The sequence below is a fragment of the Gallus gallus genome, chromosome 19 (genome assembly GCF_016699485.2).
Source record: "Gallus gallus isolate bGalGal1 chromosome 19, bGalGal1.mat.broiler.GRCg7b, whole genome shotgun sequence".
NCBI lineage: Eukaryota > Metazoa > Chordata > Aves > Galliformes > Phasianidae > Gallus > Gallus gallus.
Genome location: NC_052550.1, coordinates 7,496,689 through 7,510,890, shown reverse-complemented (window position 1 = coordinate 7,510,890; position 14,202 = coordinate 7,496,689). Strand labels below are relative to the sequence as shown.

The 14,202-nt window shown below is 53.0% G+C and overlaps 1 protein-coding gene across 11 annotated transcripts in view; it reads right to left on the bottom strand.

Annotated features, from left to right (window-relative positions):
- Positions 1-3,928: 3,928 nt before the first annotated feature.
- RPH3AL (rabphilin 3A-like (without C2 domains)) overlaps positions 3,929-14,202 on the bottom strand; it is a 28,400-nt gene continuing 18,126 nt past the window's right edge. For all 11 annotated transcript variants that reach the window (XM_046902692.1, XM_046902689.1, XM_004946706.5 and 8 more), the window contains 3 exons: positions 10,210-10,317; positions 9,904-10,035; positions 3,929-5,488 (listed from right to left, as the gene is read on the bottom strand). In XM_046902692.1, the coding sequence (XP_046758648.1) occupies positions 5,454-5,488; positions 9,904-10,035; positions 10,210-10,317 (275 nt within the window). In that variant the 3' untranslated portion in view covers positions 3,929-5,453. The remainder of the gene's footprint in view (positions 5,489-9,903; positions 10,036-10,209; positions 10,318-14,202) is intronic.

Below are 14,202 nucleotides of genomic sequence, written 5' to 3'. Positions count from 1 at the left end.
GCTTCCCTGCTGATATTGCTGTAATTTCTTTTGCATCATAGAGCCCCAGCCCCAAAGCTGCCACTGTGTTCCTCCTGGGTCCTTCCAAACATTGATCAAACTGGGAGGAAGGGCCAACTCGTGTCCAAGCTATTTCCAGGTGCAACCTCCAGCCTGGACACCACTGTGTGCTTTGCAAACTACAGGGACTTATCTGCAAGCCTGTGAGATGCATGCAGCTTCACATGGAAGGCTATTGGGATTAAAGGTGTGAGCACAGCACAGCCTGCAGTGCTTGGCTGTTGCAGGGAGCAGTGCTGCCATGTAGATAGGACTGCCTCTCCAATCCCATCACCTGATGTCTCTGGGCTCTGTTAACCCAAACCAAATACATCTGCTTGGCTTCTCTCTTCTTGATAATAAGTTGGAAAGCAAAGAAAAGGCATGAAAATGCAGTTCCTGTAGGAGAGAGCAGTGCTGTTATCTGAGCATCTCAGAGATGGAGGAACCCCCACTTGGGCTGCACAGCATCCCAGCAGCAAGGAAGCACAGCCCTGGTGCTGCTGCATGAAGCAGAGGGATTTGGCCTCAGCCACAGCATCTTCCCACCCCCCCTGCTCTGAGCATCCACTGAGCCTTCAAAGCCTGCCAGTTAGCATCTCTCTGCTTTAATGACCCAAGCTATTAGGGGGGGGGGGGATGTTTCAGGACTTAAAACAAGCATGTCAAGGATGCTGGCAGGAGGACTGGGAGCTCCACATGGCTTTGGTGAGCTTGCAGCCTGCTCTTTTGCTGGTATGTGTGGTACTTCACCTCAAAGCAATCTCAGTACTTGAAAACACCTGGACTTTTGTATGAGAAACAGAGACAAACCTGTCTGAGAGGTCAGGCAGACCTGATCTTAGTGGGAGAGAGGAAGAAAAGCAGAGTTTCTGGCTCCAAGGAAGAACACATTTGCGTGGCTGCCACCAGGTGCTGATGCCAAGGGCCACAGGCAGTGGAGGTGGGAGCACAGCACCAGGAGGAGGGGATGCACTCCTGCATCATTGCTGGGCTGTGGGGCGCAGCACCTATGTGATTTATGGCTGTGTGGATGGGATGCTGAGCGCTGACTGTTGGGGTGTTTGATCAGCCTGAGGCTGTCAGCTTGGCTCCCAGCTGGAGGCACCAGATAACAGCAGCAAATTAACCCCATTCCCCTCCATCCCTTTTGCAGTGGACATCTCAGAAAAGAAAAAGCAGGGAGGGAGGCAAGCCCAGTAAATCAGGCCTGCTGCTTCACAGCCTGCATCTCCTCCTGCAGCACTGGGGATGCTGCAAGGTGCCTGGGGGACATGGACCTGGGGACACAGCTGCTGGTGCTTGGGGAGGTCAGAGCCCAGCTCAGCTCTTCCCAAAGCCTTGCATAGAGCAGAACTGGCACCAAACACACCAATATGGGACATGGAACATGCTGCAAAAATCAGAGTCCCGTATGCTTCCTGCTTTGTGGAGGCACTGAGATGAGCTACATCTGATTTCTGCCTTCCCTTTCCAGCCCTCTCGCCCTCCTCTCCCTGCCTTTGAGAAACAGATGCACCCATTCATAACCATGCAACAGCAAGTGCGCATTTGCCTTTCCGACTGCAGTGCAGCTGGTGAGGCACAGGAGGGAAAATGATGCTCCGTATGAATACACAAATTATCCACGCTGATCTTATTACACTCGAATGGCAAACGAGCAGGAAAAGAAAACATGAAAGAGGGAGGCATTGTTTGGGCGGCGCCGATGTAGCATCATTATTGTTTATCCTCTCGGAGCACTCCATCATCCTAATCCCACCACCTCCTGCAGTGATGGGTCAGCATGGAGCAGTGGGATGCGGCGCTGGGAGCCCCGGCGGGTCGAGGCTGAGCATCCCATAACTCACTGCATCATCAGCATTAAGAAGATCCATATTCTGCAATAGGCAGGGCTGAGATAAGAACCTGAATCCTCTCAAAGGTGCTTTGATTTGCCCTGTGGGTAACAACCCAAAGCCACAGCACAGCGGTAAGAGGGGATAGAAAGCAGCCGTGTCCGGAGAGCACCGCAATGGCTGCAGTGGGGTCCTTGGTTCATCTAAAGAGCTTTGCAGCCCTGGAAATCCTTCCCACTCAGGTGTGCAGAGGGCTGGGGCAGCTCCTCCTGGTGCAGAGGCATTTGATGACCCCCAGCAGCTCATTCCTTGCATAGCAAACAGCAGTCATGGGGAGTGCAAAAGAAACAGTCACAAGGTGGGAATCTGAACAGCTCGCAAGTCATCTGCTATCAAAACAGGGGAAAATTAGTGAGTTTCCTAATTAGCACTTACTACATCAAGGTGGCTTGGTGATGCTAATTAAACAGATACCACCCAGATGCAGCCAGCAAGATTTACAGCCCTTGTTTGCATTTCTTGGTTTATTTTTCCATCCTCTGAGGCAGATGAGAATGGCCACTGTGCAAACCCAGCCCAAAGGCAACAGCAGCTCCTGTTGAACAGGTTGCTCCAGCAGGATGGGGCAGAGGTCTGTAACTGCATGCAAGAGGTGAGAATTGCCCAGAGCTGCAGCCAGCCCTGATGGGAAGGCCCTGTGGCAGCACCCAGGTGGCTCTGAGCAGCAGCAAAGCTCCAGCCCAGGGGTGGGAAGGGGCAGAGGTGCTGCTTATCTGCTACATGCCAAGGTTTTATAGACAGTTCCCAGTGCCAGGCAGGGATGGGGGGAAGGAAAAGAAATGCACCGTGGGTGCCTTCAAACAAAAGCACAGAACCTCGGTGTCACACAGCTGGGCTGGCTCTGCTGGTTCTCTGCTATGAAGGCAGGGAGAGGAATTACTTCTGCATTGTGAAGATGCAGAGCAGGGGTTTGGGTGTGGGGCTGCCTGGGTGCTGGCAGGCAGCACACGTTGTGCTCCTGCCTCTGGGCTGCTGTGGGTGTAAGCTGCAATATCATCATCTTCTGCCTCTCAAGCATCGCAGGCATCTCAGTGCTACCTGAACATACTGCTAATCAGCCCGTGGTCAGGAATGAATGCGAATCAACAGCTCTAGAGAGAAGCCTCCTGTGAGATGCTTACCCATCACCTGGCATCTTGCACCTGCTGGAAAGCTCGTTATCTGATTGCAGCATCAGCCCTTCCAGGCAGCTTCCCAACCTCTTCTCCCATTGCACCCATGGAAAACACCATCTGAGCACCAGTGGGATTTATGTGCCCCAGTGTGCTGAACTACAGCACGCAGCTCCTACATAGGAAGGGTTCCCTTTCTCTTCAGTCTGTAGCTGCTCAACGCAAACCCAAACTTGGCCAGTGCTTTCGGCTCTGAGATCCCAGACTTTCACACATGCTGGTTGTTGTCATGGCAAGCAGAGCATGGACAGAATGGCACAAGAGATGGTGGGTCCTGGGAGTTCTCCATCTATGGACTAACAGCAGCTCCCCAGCAAAGCAAACCCAACAGCGACCATTGAGGTGCTTTTAGGACCGGAAAAGCCAAACGGATGGAAAAGCCATGTGAAACCTTGAAGCTGAATGCTGGGTGGAAGGGAAGATGGAGCAGCCAGGGCTGTGCGTGCTCAGTGAGCAATGCAGGGAGAATACCTTGAGCTGACTGTCAAACCAGAGCGAGTGATGAGCATTGGGAGGCCGAGGGACAGCACTTGACAAGATGGCACCCAGTGCTGGTTTATGCTCAGTGAAGACATGGAAAACCTTTCTCTCAGAGGGGCTGAGGAGCAGACCTGTGCCCTGTGCCAAGGCACCGAAGAGGGGCGATACAACAAAGGACAACTTTCAATGCAGGATTCAATTACACTCCTGCTGTGTGAACCACTGTTCCATGGTTGGGCTGTTCTCTTTCCCTGCTGGAGCCAACCGAAGGATTTGGAGAGCATCTGCAACCTGGGAATGGAAAAAGTGCTTTCCTGTCTCAAGAATGGCAAGCAGTTGTTCCAGAGCCAAAGCTTTATTGTTTCCAGTAGTAAAACACTCCATAAAAGTTGTAAGGGAGGGAGATGAGAACAACAAAACAATAAAAGCAACACAAACAAAGGGAGTAGACTGAGCACCACGCACTGAGCCCTTCTTGCCCTTCTTCTTGAAAAGACATCAACTGGTGCAGCTTTGGGACAACATTCCAATCAGAGCTACAGGGTACAACCAAGAGAGCTGCAACAGAGGGAAAGGAGAACTTCGAAATAGAAACCATGGGCACAGTGCTGAGTGTGGTCATCCATTGCAGTGGGATGGGTCCAGGTCATGTTCTCCTGGGCTGGATCCTTCCCTCAACCCACAAGCAGTCTTCCTATGCATGGCAGAATGGCCTTGGTGACCAGGTTTGACAACCACTTCACTATGAGCACCCCTCAATGGAGAACGAGCTCATCCCTTGCTCTCTTCAGCACCAATGCTGTGAAACCCATGTCCAGGCATTTCTCTTCCTGCGATCCGTGTCACCCAAAGGCTTTGCCTTCATTTACCAAAGGGTGGAAGAATCACGGAGGAATGGCTGGAAGGACTTTCCCAGCAGCGTGTCATAGCGTTAGCTGGAGAAGCAGTAGGGGAACAGTGCTCTGCTGGACCATATTCATTTAGAAGGAAAGCAAAGGATTGATTTCCAATCTCCTGTTAGAGTATTCCAGCACCCGGTCCCATTTATCTTCATACTGCAGCCATTTGTAAGAGCACACACTACACGCACACGAAGAGCCCAGCAGCAAAGGAGCATCGAACAAAAGAGTAATAACCAAGGGAACAGGCTGACACTAACAGCCATGAATTGCTTTTAAATCCACGACCGAAGAGGGAACTTTTTGGGATCTTCAGCAAAACACGGGTCAGATTCAAAGCACTTCATAAAAATGCACAGACTCCTCCTTGCCTGGAGTGAGCCTTTTGTTCGAGCCTTTAAAGATCTAATTGCTCTAGAAACGTCAGGTAATTGGATTTTTCTCATCAGCCAGGCCTCGGAGGGAAATGGTCCATCCCAGGAAAGCAGCAGGACTGGGGCAGAGCTCTCAGCCTGACTCATGGTGACACCATCAGTGCAGCCAGATGCTCGAGACTTCCAGGAAAAAGGCACAGCGCAGGCCCCTGTTTGTGCAGGAGATTACAAGGTGTGCACGTGGGAGGAGAATCTGCAGAGCTTAACGAGATAAAGTAATTTGAAAGCTTTTAGCTGATTTGGACAGCCAGCTGTAGGGGAGTGTGTGTGTGTAGGGGGGCGGGGGGTGTTCTCCCACCCAGAGCTGCAGTGCATGCACTGGTCCTGGCCCTGCTGCATGGCCAACAGTGCAGGGCATGATGACCAAACCAGAAGCAGGGCAGGGGGGCAGGGAGGAGATAGGCTGGTGCTGGTGCTGGTGCAGGGCTGGCCTCACCACGGTCCCCATTGGCACCAGGCCATGTCCATAGTGAGGCCTACAGGAGAGGGCAGGCGTTGGGTTCAGGCAGCTCAGCTCCATCTTCACCTCCGTCAGCACCGGGTTGTGCTGTGGGTGCCCCGTTTGCCTTCAAAACAAAGATGAGCAAAAGTTTACGTAGAGTCATTCAGGTTGGAAGAGATCTCTGGGATTCCCATGTCCAACCCCAGTCCACCCCACTGTGCACAGTGACCACAGCCCCCCAGGATGGGGACACCCCATCTCCCTGGGCAGCTGTGCCACTGTATCACTGCTCACCCACCCTCACGTTCCAGCCCCCTCACCCACCCTGTTGCCCTTCTTTGTGTGAAAAGGAGTGGAGAGGCTTGATAAAAGTTATCTGAGATTGCTTTTAGCTCCTCGGTGCCATTTTAAGAGCTTCCTAAAAATAATAATGAAGGGAATGTCTGTGCATCATTACTCCGCACCCTGTCAGCAGTCAGGGCCCATTAAACTTTATTAAAGAAAGAAAAGACAGGCAAATTGGGAAAGGAGGAGAGAGAAAAAAAGCGGTGCTGCTGGAGCTGCTGTTCTGCTACATCACCCAGGGCAGACAGAAATCCAAACCTCAGCCCCAGGGGTTTCCAAACAGCACCCATAGAGCCAGCCCTGCCTCAGCTGAGCCAGGATGGGAGCGGGGTGGTGGGCACAGGGCAGCAGGGCTCATGAATAGCAGGGTCATTGAGGGGGGGAAAGACCTCTTGGATCCCCACAGCCCTCAGTGCCACATCCCCACGGCTCTTAACACTTCCAGGGATGGGGACCTCACCGCCTCCCCGGGCAGCTGCGCCAACACACTGCTGCTCTTTGGAGAAGTCTTTGCTACTATCCAATCTGAACCTCCCACGGTGCAGCTGGAGGCCATTCCCTCTTCGACATGGGGCCCAAAGGACCCTTCTCTGAGCCCAACGAGACACAGATTCTTCCAGTTGCAGGACAGACAAGCAGGGGCTGTCTGAGAGAGGCACAGAAACAGGAGCTCCATCTCCAGCCGCAGCCTTCTTTCCAGATACAGTGAGTGAAAGAGACAACATAACGAGTCTGTGTCGTTCCTCTCTTCTCAAGGAAAAAGCCTTCAATTTAAAACTCCGTGAAGAATTACAGAAATGGGGAAAGTCATTTATTTATTTTTTTTTTAAAGCAAAGAAAGGCTTGAGAGCCCGACTTCAAGGCGAGGCTCAAAGCAATGGGGATGTTTTGGTCCTACTGCTGGGAAATGAAAACATTTGAGTTCCTTAAAACGTGGGAGGGGGGGCATTGGCTTCTCCTGAGGTTCCTATTTAGCAGCACGTTGTACCTAAAGCACAAACCCTGAATCCCTTCCCAGCTCTGTCACTCCTGGAAGACATGTTTTATTTATAAATACAGCGGGATCGGTTGGTGCTCTGCGGCACCAACAGGGGAAGGCAATGACAGCTCAGAGCTTCTCAGCCATGCAGGCACAATTCAGTCTTTTCCACTTGTGGAAGAGGGACGGATCATCCCCAGCAGCAGGAAGGCTCAACCCCATGACAACAGGGCACAAATGGGGTGGGAGATTAATAGCTGGAAGCAGTGCTCCCTGCCCAGCCCTGGGCTGTGCTCCCAGCTTCATGCAGAGGGATGGCACCCCAAACAGCAGCCTTGGTGCATGGGGAGAAGGGCTCTGCTCAGAGTCCCTTTCTCCGAGCCCACCTGGCTCTGCCATCAGTGCTCAGCTCTGTTTAACCAGCAGCTGCTGCACTGCTCTTTAAGTATTAATGACTTGGACAACACGTTGGCACGGGAGCAGAGATGGAGAGGCTGTGATTTGCACTCAGATGCATGCTTGTAATGAGCTCATCTTGTGGCTGCTTTGCCACATCGAGGGGAAGTACCAATAACACCTTTCTCCAGCCCTGCAGCCTCAACCTTCTCACCTTTCCCTGCCCAAACACCACCCCGTGGGATTCACACTCTGCTCACAAAGTGCCCTGCAATGGAGACCCACCAAAGAACTGCAGCTGATCCCCTGTGCTCTTAATCAGCTCCCTGCAGCAGCCAAGCCCCAACCCAAAGCTGTAATCTCCATTAAAAGCTCTCCGTGGGCTAATGAAATCCATCAAAATATATGGCTGGTTTCTTTGTTTAATGCTGTTTAATTTTCCCTTTCGTTAATAAAAATGCCATAATTAAGAACAGGGAGGCTTTTGCTCTTCTCCCATCAAGGGAACATTGCATCAGCTGTGCAGCCAAAGAAAAAGGAGTCTGTCCCACCCAGGAAGGGGCAAGGAAGGGGAAAAGGGAGAACAGGCATTTCTTATCTGCAATTTTCCTTTTCTTCATGATAAAACAGTCTCCAGCAAAACCAGTACAACCCAAACCTACATCCATCCACCCATAGTGCTCAATGGAAAGGAAGGCAGGAGCCACAGAGAGAGAGGGAGTACAGCCTCAGAGCAGGCACAGTGCTTAAGGTTGGAGGGCACCTCCGGAGGTCTTCACCCCCAGGAATTGGAGCTTCACAAAGAGGAGACACCAGGACCCAGAAAACAACGCTGCTGAACGCAAGCAGCAAAAAAACAACAGCCTTTGGCAGCTCCTCAACTCACTGCTCTCTTCTGCAAGTTTGGCTCAAGGGCTGAGGTTGCCTAAATCCCAGCGCAGCGCTGACAGTGAGTCACTCCATGACACAGCCCAGGCTTCATTATCTGCCTCGCCAATCCCCAGCCAGAGCTGGAGCACCTGCAGAGCTCTTCCTAGCAGCTCCTCGTCTTCCCTTGGCTGCGTTGGCTGTGTGACCACGCTGCTGTCTCGGCCTTTGGGCCTGAAGGGCTCAGGACTGTGCTTGCAGCATCACTCCCTACAGCCTGGGCTGTAAGGGTGCTGAGTGGTTCTGCCGCACTGTGCTCGAAAGCAGGATGAGAGCAGAGGTGAGAACGAGAAGGAAGGAGAAAATCGCTGCCAGAACAACACCTGAGGTGCTAACAAAGCAAAAACTGCTCCCCAGACAGCACTACGAAGTTTCAGAGCCAAAAAGCTACAGCAAGGTCTACCTTTAACATCTCCGTGGTGCCACACGGCATGAGGTGCGATGCACCTCCACCTGCTGCCCCTCTGCAGGAGCTGGGACATAAACAGCCCCAGCCATAATGAAGATCTCCACCCCTATTCTGGCTGGTTTAACCTTCTCCTCAGCAGGATGACCTCTACATCTCAGGGACCGTTCTAACTGGACTCATGTGATCATCACAATTTTCAGGTTTTTTTCATGTATATCCATGCTGCATAGCATCTTAGCTCCTTCCTGCCAGCAGTGAGAGATCCCACTGGAAAGCACCGACTCCCTCAGCCGAGCTTTGCAGAAAAGGGCTCTTTTTTCCTGAGGAAAAAAAGAAAGGCACTTTGTGCCTATGAGATGCTGTTTGCACTGTCACGGCCAGGCAGCAATGGGCTCAAGTAGCAGGAAAGCTCCAAAGTGCCGAACCCCAGAACAGCCATCACCTGCACCACAGCACAGCCACACAGCACCACGAAGCAGAACATCCACCAGCGGGGTCACAAAGCCCTCCGTCCCACAGCACAGCCCACAGACCAGCACTCCACAGGAACCTAAAGCCAGCGAGGGCTTACAAATAAACCACCACTCTGGGGCAGCGCTGTAATCCAGAGGATGGATGGAACAGAAGCAGCACTCAGCCGAATTGCTTTGCAAGAAAAACAACAGCAACAACAAAAAAAACCAACCCTAAAATTAAAGAGAACTGCAAATCCCTGACATTTGCCTTCAGTCGATGCTGCCTATTCCTAGCAGGCAGTGTGGGGAGGGGAACCACAGCTCCGTGCTGCACTGAAGGATAAACCGGCGCTCCCTAATCCAATTTACGCCCCGACACGTGCAGCACAAGAAGGGCTCGAGAACAAAGCAGTGGCAGCTCACAGGGTGCAGGAGCACTCTGGAGGGAGCGGTGCTAAATGATAACTCAGGGGGTTATGGAATACATTAGCAGGAACTGCAGAGAGAGCACATTTGCATCTCTTTCAGCTGCTCCGGATCAGATGTGATGGCAGCTCCGCTCTCGCAGTCACTTAATTGTTCCAAGGCTGTCGAAGGGGAAAGGTGTCTTTACTTTTTTTTTCCCCCCTTCACTGCAGAGGTCTGGAATAGCCACGCTCAGCTTTGAGAGCTATGTAACATTAGGAAGAATTGCCTTCCGTCTCATAAAGCTGCTGGATTTGTGCTCTGCTCCAGTAGCGCTCAGCTCTGTGCAGATGTGAGCTCCTTGCAGGGGACGGCTCGAGGCTCCCGGTGCTCCCTGGGCTGGCTGCAGGCAGCTCTAACTCCAGGCCATTACTCATGTTGCAGAATAGGTTCTGCACAACAGGAGGAGGGAAGGAGTGAGCTGTAACGCCGTGACAGCGCCTGCCACCAGCACAGCAGGGAGAGGTGACGCCAGGCCACAGAACTGCACCTCGCAGAGGGCTCAGCTTCGAGGGCCGGCAGCCCCAGTCAGGGCCATTGCCCAGAGAGGATGCTCTGCTTACCTGGGGCTCTGCCGCCGCCGCTGTTGTGCCCATCTGCTGCCTGGTCACTATGGCAGCTCTCTCCCTGCCCGCTGCCTGCGCTGCCACGGCTCCCAGACACCCTCATGGGACGGCCGGGCTCCCCGGAGAGCACTGTGGGACACAGCAGAGAGAGGCTGTTTAGCAGGGAAAGAAGCAGACGGGGCCGGATCCTAAGGGACCCAGCACCAGTCTGACCCATCGCTGCTATCCAAGTGACAATGGGCCACCCCCCTGCAGCCAGTGGCAGCCAAGTGGCAAAGCCCACACGGAAGGTCAGCTCCTCACCCTGGCCCGCTTGCTGCTTTCCTCCTGGAGAGCCTTTGGACCCCACAGATGAAGGCCTGTCCTCCTGGCTGGAAGAGCTGAGCTCCGAGTCGCTGTCGCTAGAAACCACTGTGGGAAAGATGAGGGGGGTGGAGAGGAGAGAGACAGTTATTCACAATGTTCATAACACTTACCAAGAGGGTGCCAGATGGATCCAAATAAAACACGAACAAACGCTGACTCGCTGATCACATCTCCCTCTCCAAAAGCAGCGCTACCTGCAGCTCTTCCACAGCTGTCTGTGCTTCCTCTCCAACACCAGGCGCGTCTCTCCAGCTGATTTACAGCTCAGCAGCACACACCCCAGCAGTGCCAGCACCTGCAGCAGGTGCACACACCACCAGTGCTCCCCTCCCGGTCCCATCCAGGATCACAGGGGGCACACACTGCTCCCACTGACCCACACGCACACCCCTTTCCTGCTGCAGTTTGCTGTCTGATCGCAGTCATCTGTTCCAACCTTAATAACGCTACGATTCTATGCTAAAGCTAGGCTGGGTCTGAGGCAGGGGCCTGGCTCCACAGCAAGAGGATTTACAGGTGGTAATTCAGGCTGTAGATCCAGCCCTGGGCTCCTCCAGGCTGCAGGACTCCTGCAGAGGCTCCGAGATCTATAAGGAAGGCACCAGATAAATACAAAGCCCATCAAACAAGAAAACCCCACAGTGATGACACAAAGAACCCAACCTTATCAGCCCATCCCTCTCTGCACGCTGCCCAGAGCTACATTACTCATACGCCCCCCAGGCAACAGCATCTCCTCTTCCTCAAGGAGACTCTCCTCCCATCCCAAGGTCTCTCTGTTTCCATGAATCCCGGCCCTATTCCTGCTGCTTCCCACCCTGCATAGTTTCTACAAAGGCTGAAAGCTTCATTTGACCAGACACGACCCCCGACCAGCAGCTTGCTTCCATTTCTCCATGCTGTTATGTGAGCACCTCTCCCTCCTTACGGACAACTGGGCTGCTGGCTGCCCTGTGCAGAATGAGAAAGGTGTTTCCCAGCAGCTCCCAGGCTTTGCTAACATCCTGATCTCAGAACAGAAGGGCTGAGGCTGAGGATGGAGGCGCCCCCTTTGCCCCTGCACCACGTTACTGGTACAGCCTGGATTCATGCTGCTGCAGGGCCGTGGGTGCAAGGGTGGAGGTGTCAGCTCACCTCTCTTCAACAGCACTAAACTCACTGCAAGCAGCCTGCTGAGCTGCAAACCCTTTACCACAGCCCAGGGCACGAGGGCAGCAATTCTTCCCCTTGCACAAGCTGTCCAACACTGCTGCCAAGCACCTCCGCTCCTGCATTCAGTTGGTAATCTGTACTACACGAAATATTTTATTTAAAAAAAAAAAACAACCCAACATATTAATACTTAAAATAGAGCTTTTCCAGAGTTACCATCTCTGAGGATATTAAAGCCGGCTGCCAGCATTATTGCAAACTGTGATGGATGCTGTGCTGGCGGGCAGCTCTCTGTGCATGGGGCTGCTGTGTGCTGGGGATGGGCTGCTGGTGCCCTACTGCCAGCCCCACAGCACGGCCTCCTCCTCCACACCAGAGCAGCACTAGCAGAGCCCTGGCATAAACAACCCATGTGTACCCAGCTTTGCTGCTACAAAACCCAAACCTGAGCTGCCAGAACCATTCCGTTGTCCTACTGCACAACTCCCTTAGCACTCACAGAGTCACAGAACTGGGCGGGTTGGAGGAGACCTAAGGAGATCACCCACTCCAACCCCCTGCTAAAGCAGGCTCCCTGCAGTAGGTCACGCAGGTAGGCATCCAGATAGATCTCAACTCCAACCCTCTCCCTCTTTTCTTCTGCCCCCAGAATTCACAACGCCCATCGCTTCCCAGCAGCTCCTTCCTGCGTGAGCCTCTTAAAAAATGCTGGAAGTCAGGATTTATTTAGAGAAGGCCCCAATGAATCAATGGAGGTGACTTTTGCTGCCTACCCTTCTGCCACTCAGCAGTTCAGAGCAGTCCGGCGCAAGAGGAGAAAGATATTAATGACAAGGAGGCACCTGCACCACAGGAGCAGCCCTGCCTGCTCTCATTTCCTCTGCTGCCAATAGAAATGCGTTTTACCCACCGCACCGATGCTTCCCTTTAAGGTAATTTTTCTCCCAAAGCTCCCAGACCTTCTGCTGGCACTTCCCAGAGCCCAGAAGTCGTAAATCTGCTCTTCCAGCAGTTGCTGATATATCAATAAGAGTCGTTGGACGTACTTTCAGAGAACATAGCAGATTTATCCCTCTCCGTCTCCAGCTGATGGGGAGTAAAAGCTCATAAAATAATAATAGTACTAATAAAAATCCTAAAAAAGCCAAAATCCAGCTTGCAGCAAAAGCAATATCCCCACAGGGCCGGGTCACTCGTGGAACAACTCTCAGCATCACACAGCTCAGCCTCCAGCAGCACAGGGAGCAATGGGGACAGCTGGGCTGGGGGGGGGGGGCAGCACCCAGGGAAGGGAGCACTAAGCTGGGGTTTGCCTCTTGTGTCAAATGCATGCATCTGGCACGAGCGTGGCTGCACGCAGTCCTCATGCCAAGCACTGCAACGGCTTCGGGCTCATGCTTCCTTACTTCCCTATTTCCATGCAGTTGCCTCCCATCCTCCTGCAGAACTCAGAGCTCGGAGCCCCGCTGCTGGCTGCTCCCCATCCCGCCTGACCCAGTGCAGAATCCCACCCACATTCCAGCACATGGAGCAGAGCTGCTCCCCAGCACCAGAAATATTCCTGCTATTCTCCCCACGACAATACATTTGTGCCTTAACTAATAGCAGGGTTCCCATGGCAACTGCTTGTTTATTACAGAAAAACTCAAGGCAATGGCAAATCCCAGCGTTAGCAAGTGCGAGAGAAATAATGGGTGTATAAAAATACAACTCCTTCCTGGTGGGCTGGCTCTGCTCCCAGGAGGCACATTCCTGCAGTCCCTCGGTCCTGCAGCAGCAAGGCACAGTGGGGAGCTCCTGAACCCCACAGCGATCACTTCTTCCCCATAAAGAGGCACTTAGGTGTTGCCCTGCCCCTGCTGAAAGGCTGCATGTGGAGGGACATCACTGCTCCACTCTCCTGGGCTCACCAAGGGACATCAGATAACCATTAAGGTGGGAAAAGACCCCTCAGAGCCCCAGGTCCAACCCCAACCACCCCACCACGGCCCTCAGTGCCACATCCCCATGGTTCCTGAACACCTCCAGAGATGGAGACCCCACCACCTCTCTGGGCGGCTGCGCCACTGCAGCACCACTCTTTCCCCTGATATCCAACCTGACCCTCCCTGGTGCAATGAGAGGCCGTTACTTCTCCTCCTATTGCTGGTTACACAGCTGCATCACATCCACGTTGAGAAGAAAGCCTGCCCTGCTCATCACAGCCAAAGAGCAGAAGTCCCAGTGCTGGCAGGTGCAAAGAAGGGGTGATGTGTACAACCTCCCAGCTCGCATATCCCAGGGATGAATTACAGCCACCAATGTCCACTGGAAGCCATCCAGAGGACTGGCAGCCTAGTAGAGAAGGGCAATAAGGGAAGAAAACACCACAAAATAAACCCATACATCAGTATTATCCCACCCATAAAGCAGCAGCCAGCCAAAACAGTGAGAAAGACATCCCCACGCTCACACCAAAGCTTACCAAAGGCGACCGTGCTGTCCCCACCTGCACCTGTCAACGTTTATGGGAAGGCACTGCCCCAAAACAAGGCTCAGCTACAACTCAGGACAAGTCTGGGCTCAAGAATCTTTGACCTGTGGTGTTTTCTTCATCACGTGCACAGAGAACGCCTCATCAATCAGTTCATTTGCTAAGACAGCCCCTTCCAAGTGTCTCCTGGAGGGAAGCACAACCGCCTATTGTTGATCTAATTTGTCTTTAATTACAAAAGTTACAGTCGGGCTGGGAGTGCTTTCCTAGCTGGAGCCTAAAGAGAAGCCTTGTAAAGCTGATCC